Genomic DNA, 9,820 nt, shown 5'->3' on the forward strand with positions numbered 1-9,820 from the left:
ACCCCTATGGAGGAGGACAGGGGCGGGGGGTAAGGGCATGGGGTGGGGTGGGAACCAGGTGGAGGGGAGCTATGGGGGGGAAAAGAGGAACATCTGTAATAATCTGAACAATAAAGATTTATTAATTTAAAAAATAATAAATAAATAAATAAATAAATAAATAATAAATAAATAAGAAGTTGCTGAAAGTGACCAATGTTGTGCCCAAAGCTTTCTTTGGTGATTTATGATGCTACCCTGGGCCAACAGTTAAATTGAGTAGTGAATTCCCTCAGTATTACTGGGTGTTATTTCCAATAAATTGGAGTGAAACAAGGCAGCTGCTTCCTCTGCATAGTCTTACCTATACCAGGAGTTCTGGTGAGCCCTTTGCCTTCCTCTCAAGGGGACTCTGCACCAGAGCAGTGTATTGGCCCATGTATTCTATTTCCTGTGTTTTGATACTTTGACATCTGGGACCTTCTGATCCTGGAGGGACTGACCAGGATCAGGTGAGCATGCTTTTCAAATGCAAACCAACCACTCCAGAGCCCACACCCCAACCACAGCCTTTATGGGGATTTCACACTCCAGGACACAATGCACCTACCCTAATCACTCCACAGTCAAGTACCAGATAACTAGAGGCAGCATCTATGCCCAAGATTCCACTGAACCTATTCAAACTGGCCAATCATAAGCCTGCTTGTTCTGCCTCTCGCCTTCCTTCCCTTGGAAACCCCTGCCTGAGGTGTTTCCTCTCTCCCTCTGCCTCCTGACCCCAGGGTTTCCCTTGTGTACACACACTCCCTCCCTTGGTGCCTCCTCTGGGGATCTGTGAATATGAAAAACTGTTTTAAAAATAGCAATTGTCTCCTTACTCATGCCTAAATAATAATAAAACCTATGTTAAACCTTGCAGGGTGCAGACCAGTTCCCATCTGCGCCAGGACTGGGCTTATGATGAATCACCTTGAATATGAAGTACCTGCAGGGAGGATTTCTCTGTTCTAACAATCTAGACTGTATTGTGCTTTGTTGGAGGATTTTCTTTCTACAAAACAAGCAGTTTTTACACAAGAATATTCTGATTCATATACATCATTGTTCATTCAGACTGCTTTAACAAAATACCATAAACTGGGAGATTAATTTATTTCTCACAGTTCTGAAAGCTAGAAGTCTAAGGTCAAGGTGCCAGCATGGCCCAGACACTGCCAACTTCTGGCTGTGCCCTTAGATGAGGGAAGAGGCTAAGGAGTTCTGTGGGGTCTCTTATTAGAGCACTAATGCCATTCGTGAGGGCTCTACCCTGGTGACCTTCCAAAGGCCCCATCTTCTAAGACCATCAACATATGAATTTGGAGCATCGCAAACATTCAGACCATAGCAATCACCACCCTGAAGAATGTTTCCTCTTTGACTTCTAAAAGCTATCAAAAGCTACTACCCAGCCTGTAAACCCTTTCTTAGTTATCTAGAAAAGAAAATACCTTTTGGCTGGGGTGAAAATGCATCCCCTTTGTTCAAGCTGGGAAAGCTTTGTGGTTAAAGATGTACTTGAATGTTGCCATAGAGACTGGTAAACTGAGGAAAGGCAGGCCTTTCCATAGAGTAAGTCTGCAGAGTAGGTTCAATATAAAAACAGAAAGAAGTAAGAAAGGAGGTTTAAATTAAATATCTGGGTTGATTTTTTTTTATTCCTCTGCCAATAATCCTAATTAATACACTGCTTTTTTTTATCAGTAAAAAATTTTCTGGCATCAAATGATCTTATTTCTATTAAGATAATTTCTAGGTACATTTTTACAAAGTCATCTGAAACCAACTAATTAGAAACAGATGTTTGACTACTATAGTATTAGAATTAAACTGGCTATTCAATCCTAGGATGGCCTTTTATAATTGTCTTAAAATCTATTGAGAATATATTTCTGAAGCTTTGGGTAAATATTTGTGTGCGCATATGTTGAGTTTTAAACCATCACAGAGACTTAAATTAACCTAAACTCCTCTGTTTACTCCTATTTTTGTTTACTACATGATGTCTTACATAGACTCAAGGCCTCCTGCAATCACATAGTCAGGGGTTGATAAAATCTAACCAAATAGATCATAGTAATTTTACTGAATATAGTAATAGCTCACAGTAATTTTACTGAATACTTTCATGTTAGTTTATACATGTTTACTTGTAATAAATATATTCAGACTCATTTTTCCTCATTGACTTATATCTTAAGTAGGCGGGTTCTCTCACTAATTTCAAAAGAGAAGGATTAGACCAGAAAGGTGTTAGCAGTACCCATCTACATAAGGGAGTAGTCGGTAACAAAGAAAGTCTCCAAAATGGACTTAGTGAAAAGAAAAGTGCAAAACGGAGTGTGTAGTGGCTATCTTTGCTGCAATGTCATGGAAATTAGACAAGCTATTTCTAAAATGTACGTGGAAATGTAAATGGTCAGGAATAGCCCAGGCAATCTTGAAAATGAAGAACAAAGCTAAAAGAATACATGAATCATGACCTATTATAAAGATAAAAAAAATTAAAAGAGTATGGCGCTAGTACAAAGTTAGACAAGTAAGTAAAAAATAGGGTGTCCAGAAATAGACACACACATGCACAGTCAAATGATTCATGACAAAAGTGATACTTCAGTGCAGTGAGGAAAGAATGATCATTTTAGCAAAGGACGCTGGGTCAACTGAATACCCATACTGGAAAAAATAAACCTTCCTCCCACTATATTGAAAAAAATAAATGTAAAAGGTAAAACAATAACGTTTCTGGAAGAAAACATAAGAGAATACTCTTCTGTGCCTAGGATAAGCAAATATTTCTTTAAAGGACAGTTGTAAAGGGAAAGAGTACTAATTGTAAAGGGAAACATATAGATAAGCTGAGCTTTATTAAAATTAAAAGCTTCTGTTCCTCAAAAGACACCAATAAGGGAGTGAAAGGCAAGCCACAGAATGGGAGAAGATATATGCAACAAATATATCCAAGAAAGAACTTGAATGCCAAAAATATAAAGAATTAATAAAAACAATAAGAAAAGAAGCCAACAGTACAATAGAAAATGGGTAAAGAATTGAATAGACACTTCACAAAACAAGTTAAACAAATAGCCAGTAACATTTGAAAATGTACTCAATTTATCATTCTTCAAGGTAATGCAAAGTCCCCAATGTGCTATACCACTACATAGGTACCTGCATTGCTATAATTAAAAAGAGATTAAATAACCAATGGCCCTAGCTGATTTGGTTCAGTGGCTAGAGCCTCGGCCTGCTGACTAAAGATCCCAGGTTTAATTCCGGTCAAGGGCACATGCCCGGGTTGCAGGCTCGATCCCCAGTAGGGGTGTGCAGGAGGCAGCCAATCAATGATTCTCTCTCATCATTGATGTTTCTCTTTCTCAATCTCCCTTCCTCTCTGAAATCAAAAATATTTCAAACACACACACACACACACACACACACACACACACACACACACACATCTAAATGCACAGCATTTGAAAAAACACAAATGTTTTGGACAACGTGGAGCAAATGAAATTCTCATACTTTACTGGTGGGAGTATAAATGGTACAAATCATTTTGAAAAGTTGTTTGGCTTTCTTATGGTCTAACAATTCCATGCCTAAATATAAACTTACTATAAATTCTTATGTTTGTTCACCAAATTACGTGTATGAGAGAGTTCATGAAGCACTATTTGTAATAAAAAATGGTTATGTTCAATTATAGAATAGATAAATATTATTGTGAATTCACAGAAAAGAATACTATAATCCAATGAGGATGGATGAACTATTGCTGCACACAATAGCATGAATGATTCTTACAAATGATGTTGTGCAAAAGCAACAAAAACACATACTGTATGAATCCATTCAGTGAAAAGTTTAAAAATAGGCAAATAATGTTTGGTATTAGAAGCCAATAATGATTATTCTTAAAGGGTACGAGGATGGAAGGGATAGTTACAGCAAGAAGTCAAGAGCGGGGCTTCCAGGGCATTGGTAATGTTTCTTCGTCTGCTTCCATGCATGTTGTCATTTTGCAAAAATCCTATAAGATGTACTTATAATTTATACACTCTTCTGCATTTTTAAAAAATGTCCATTTAAAAGTTAAAAAAAAGACATATGAGCCAATTTGAAGGTTCCTTCACTGATGGGTCAATATGGACATCAGAAAGGATAAGGTTGGTAATGTATGAAACAGATCAAATATATTAAAATCCAAGACTTCATAATAAAACTAGAAAAAACATCATTAGTATTCTTTGGAGATGGCAAATGCACCAACTCAACATTCTAAAAGCTGATAAAGAGAAATAACCAAGTATAATTTGCCTTTACTGTATGAATTATATTGCAGGGTAATCAACTAGTTAATGAGAGTACTTTATTTTTAGTTGAAGATTCCAGAAAATAAATGCAAATGAGTAAGAGAATTCAAAAATCACCATGTCATTACCCGTAATGAAATAATGATGTGTGTCTGCTGATGCAATAAAAAGCTCACAGCATCACCTCTGGCTCTAAATGACAGTTATAGGAAATATCATAAAAGAACATTGTAAATGAATCTCAGGGATGGAATCAGCCACGTTCAGAATGTAGAAAATTTGAAGGGCAAATGACCTGATTTCTTCCAAAAAATAAATATCCTAAGAGAAAAGGTAAGATGGTGGGGAGCTAACATAGATTGAAACTTAAGGAAGATAGTGATGAAATCAATTTGTGAATTTATTTAAATCTTGATCCAAGTAAGCAAACTATTAAAATACATTTTTGGATACCCCCCCAAAATTTCAATGGAATACATATTAGATATTAATTAATTAATGTTAATTGGTTATAGTTATGTTTTTTTAAAATCCTTACCTGTTAGAGAGATTATTAAACTATTTATGGATGAAATAATAAAATGTCTGGTGTTTGATTCGAAATTCTCCAGCAAAGGGAAAGAAGTAGTGATTTATGAAACAGTATTGGCCATTGACAATCCTTGGTACTCTGTAATGTATACATAGTGGTTCACTTTTGAGTCTGTTTAAAATTTCATTCACAAAGACTTACCCCATCTCTTGCTTTCACCAAGAGATCATAGGTGGCTGGGTCCCTTTCCCTGTCAATATCTTGAGAAACACAGATCTGCCCATCATGTGGGTCAATCTGGAAGGCTCGAGGTGCTTCGTAGCTTTGGAATCCATCATAAAGAGAATATTCGACCAAGCCATAGAGTCCTGCATCCGCATCAGACGCTTTTACCTATGAGACAGGAGTTGACCAGTGAGGAGATAGAAATGCGAGCATCACTTTTCAGTTGGTCATGAATTACTATCATGATTTGCACAACCGAGTAACCACCACAGCTATTCACCGAGTGTAGGCTTTAGTTTTACGTTCTCTTCTCTTACCTTCTGTGACAACTCTCCCCACTCTCCTCCTCCCTTTATAATTTCTGCTTTTCAGTCTCCTCTGCCCATTCCTATACTTTCATGGGATCTCTGAAAGTTTGAGTTCCTTGGGGCTCGTTCTTGGTCTTTTTGCCTCCTTATTCCTCTCACTACATCTAACTGATCTTACCCAATCTCGAGATTTTAAAAACATCTACATACTAACAACTTGATTTCAGGGCTATTGTGTAGTCTAGCCGAGTGGCTCTCAATCAGGGACAAGTTTGCCTCATGAGGACATTTGGCAATGTCGGAGACATTTTTGATTGTCACATCTGGAGAGAGGATGTTGCTGGCATCCAGTGGTTGAAGCTAGACATATTGCTAAACATCTTACAATGCACAAGACAGACCCCACAACAAACAATTCTCTGGCCCAAATATAAATAATTCCTAGGTTGAGAACCCCTGCACCTGATGAAACTCTTAACAATTGGCAATATTACTTTTCTCTTTAATTGTCTTTCATTTTTTTCAACTAATGACACAGTCTTTTAAATTTATCTTCACTCTCATCTATCATATTCTTTGGCAAAATTTCATCCTGTACAACTAGCTAACATGTTTGTGAGTTATTCTTCTCATCAGATGGGCTGAACCAGGAAACCCACAAACTTCCCCACTACAAAGGACTAAATTCCAAGTACATTTGGTCTGTTCCATTCTGGCAGCTGTTAATGATTTAGTAGCCTCCAGTTCCCAAAGACACCAAATATATCTTTTAAAACCATATGGTATTCTCAATAACTTTGGCTTGATTGGAAGATAATAAGTACAATGAACTTTCAAATTCTAAAACTCATTCTCAGCCTTTAATAGCACATATTAACAAGTAATTTAGCTCACATAAAACAAGTTTCCTTATTTCCACTTTTTTCTCATCTGGACTTTTGGCAAAGCAAAATATAAGGAGTCAAAAGTGGGACAAGAGTACTGATGTCAATTTATGTTAGTAGTTCAGATTCTGAGTTTCTGAAATAAGAATCATTAAATAAGAATGTATTCCTCCCTGTTTTTACGCAACTTCCTCAAAATACTGATCTAATATTTCAGAACAACATAGTCCACCTACTAATATTTGGTCTTAAACACCTATAATTAACTTGGCATCATTAAGGTCTATATTTCCCAATAGCCACTGATAGACACATAAAATGTAGGCAATTTAAGTAAAATAGAAATGGCTTTGCCAAATCTTCAAGAGGAAATCTTGTTTAGTAGATAAGCTCAGTGGGTCCTTTCTTCTGAGATAGTTGCTTAAATCAAAAGAATCAGAGAAGCTTCTGATCAGGACCCATTATCATAATCTTATGGTGCTAAAAGAGGTATCTAGAACTCCGGAGGTTTTACCCCTGAACCTACTCAAAGAGCCACATTCCAGCACTCTCAGCGCCATCCCGCGTTCCTTATTTCAATCTCAGTCTACCTTGGTGATTTAATTTTAAAATTATGCTGACTCAGAGGTGTTCTCCCTTAGCCTGATCTTTCACAAATTTAATGGAGATGTTATAAAAATGCAAAATATCTCCCTGATTCCATCATTAGCTTCCTAAATTTAAAGAATCTTTATAATTTCCTTGAGTGTTAAATAAAAGATATTCCTTTTACATCTGGGTAAGGATTCCTCCATATGAATGTGTCATGGACACAGGAGACAGACTGAGAACACTGGCTCTTGAAAGCATGTTTGCATGTTCCACCAGTGGAATAATTATATTTGCATTTCCCTCATCAGAATACCCCTATCCCCAGTTAGGAAGGTCTTCTCTACAACAACTGGGCAGCTCTGTTGGAGGTCACTTGCCCAGCAATTACATCAGCACCCAACCCCAAAAGCCAACCCGAAGTCATAGGGTGATATAGTGTCAATCACATCATTTAATTCAGTGATGTTTATAGAAAAGCCTCAGTGCCCCCCCTCAAAAAAAAGTCCTAGAGAAAAGTGGCTGCACTTTAGATTAAATTTCAAATTAAGTAGCTCACTTTAATTTTTTTCTTATTATAATTTCCAAAATTATATGCTATATCCATGAGCATATAACAGTTTGTTTGAAGAAACAGTTATTGGCACAACACACCCACACATAGGACTTCAAACAAAAGGAAGAAAAAAAGAAAAAGAAATCACAAAATAACTTTTACATTTGAAGCACTTGGCCAAGCACTGATCTTACAGTTAAAACAGGATTAAAATATTCCAGTGAAAAGTTGGAGTCAGCATTGGGACCACGACGAATGGTCCACACATGCAAGTATGCCACTCTCTGAACACAATTTTGGCAGCTTCACCAACGACGTATGTCTTACCAAGACTAATCATCAAGGCTGAGTTCTTATTTTTTATACAATTCAGCAGCTCCTAACACAGTTAATCATCTCCTTCTTATTGAAAAACTTATTCATCAGACACAACACTCTAACTCTCTTTCTCTTCCTATACCTAAATTTCCTTTCCTGGCTGAGTTCTTTTCCTGGCCTCTGAACACAATAGCCCCCTAGAGCTCAGTCTTTGGACCACTTCTCTTTTCAATCCACACACATGCAGTGGGCATTGCCCACTGTGGACAACTCTAACAAATTGACTTGCATCTTATCTTAACCATCAGAGCATTCCTTCTGTAGCTCAGGAGAGCACCCTTCATCCTTGTCTGCTTGCAATATCCTATAAGCCTTGTGCTCTTGCTGCATTTGTGTGGGCTCCATGTTTTCCTTATCCTCTTCCAAGTCTTGCTGCATTGTAGAGTCAAGTTTATGATTCAGAAATGAAAACTAAACAAGAACAATAATAAAAGAACAATATATTTCATAATACCCATCAAATACTCATTGAGGAATAACTTTTTATTCCTGAAACGTAAACCTATTAACCAAGCTATACCATCGTAAGATAAAATGCAAAATGCTAAAACCAACAAAAGAAAAAAAAAATTACATTAAGGCATGTGAAACTATTCAGTGGTTGGAAACAAAACTGTGTTTCATTTTCACCTTTTAAAATGTATTTTCAGAGAAACGGATAGAGCTGTTAAATGAATAAACTAATTATATATTCTCAAATTATAGTAAAAAGTTACTGTTCTAATAACATATTTGTATAGCCTTAACTAAAGAATGGGATTAAGAAACAACTAATCCTACTACTTATTGCTCCACCCTCCTCCCAAAAAGCAACCAAAGGAAATTTTGTGAAAGGGCACCAATGGGTGGGAGTAAGGGATAACTTGTCCTGTGTGGTATTACAAAGTAAACAATTAAAAAAGTCTGATCTAAAAATAGAATTGGCAGGCAGATCAATAGAACACTAAAACAAGACCTGAAACAGATGCTGGTAAATCTAATTTTTTTTTATATTACAAAGGAAACATCATAAACCACTGAGAAGTGTGGGTTTATCCACATAAGTTGCTAGGGAAAGATGGCAAAGAACATGGGGAGGAAATCAAGTTTGATATTAACCTCACACCAAAATAAGATCTACACAGATATGTTAAATATAACTAATGAAATCATGTAACACACCAAGAATATATATAGCAATATTTGGCCGATTCTTACATTGGGAAGGAATTACAAAACTAAAACAGATGGACAAAAATCACACAAAAATATCAATACAATGAGTATATCGTAATGTAAAGCTCCACTAAATACACAAAAATACTTAAAGGAAAATTAGGTATGTTATCTAAAACAAATATATTTAAAAGTCAATGTCCTTGAAGAGAGACCAAGATGGCGGCATAGGAAAACACCGGAAATTGCTGCCTCCGACAACAACTTCAAAAATACAACTAAAAGACAGAACGGTCATCATCCAGAACCACAGGAAGGCTGGCTGAGTGGAAATTCTACAACTAGAAGGAAAGAGAAGAGCACACAGACTCAGAGGAGCTACGAAAGTAAAGTGCAGAGGTACGGAGACTCCGGCGCGCGTGGAAATTCTGTCTTTTTGAATCGGGAGGGAGTCACAAGCTCCCGACTGCTCTGAACTCCGGTTCCGGAAATCTCTGGGGTCCCAGGGCTCATACAGGGAGAAACTGGACTGTCTGGCAGCAGGCAGAACTCGGAACTTGAGGGCGGCTTTCCCTCAGAGGTGCTGGCAGCAATTACCAGGACACTGAGAAGCATGGCCCCTTAGGGCAGGGCTGAGAATCAGCCATAACTGCTTGCTCCGCCCTGTTGATTCCGAGACCCCGACCCATCCAGGCTGCTGCAAAGGCTTTTGCATATGAATGCCCGGGTCCTTTACAACCTGACAACTACCTAACAAATTGCAGCTGGGCCAGACAGACCCAGAACTTCCAAGAGAAGGCCCAAGGCCCCACAGCAGCTTGCATTGCTTCACAGCTGGGCCTCATCTGGGCACC

The 9,820-nt window shown here is 37.6% G+C and overlaps 1 protein-coding gene across 1 annotated transcript in view; it reads right to left on the reverse strand.

The window, feature by feature from the left end:
- The window catches only part of DCHS2 (dachsous cadherin-related 2), a gene marked incomplete at its 5' end in the record, with an annotated part of 199,825 nt that overhangs the window by 86,832 nt on the left and 103,173 nt on the right, over window positions 1-9,820 (reverse strand). Inside the window, one exon of the mRNA XM_014543857.1 lies at window positions 5,074-5,265. Coding sequence (XP_014399343.1) covers window positions 5,074-5,265 — 192 coding nt within the window. The remainder of the gene's footprint in view (window positions 1-5,073; window positions 5,266-9,820) is intronic.

The sequence above is a fragment of the Myotis brandtii genome, unplaced genomic scaffold, assembly GCF_000412655.1.
Source record: "Myotis brandtii unplaced genomic scaffold, ASM41265v1 scaffold34, whole genome shotgun sequence".
In the NCBI taxonomy this organism is placed as follows: Eukaryota; Metazoa; Chordata; class Mammalia; order Chiroptera; family Vespertilionidae; genus Myotis; species Myotis brandtii.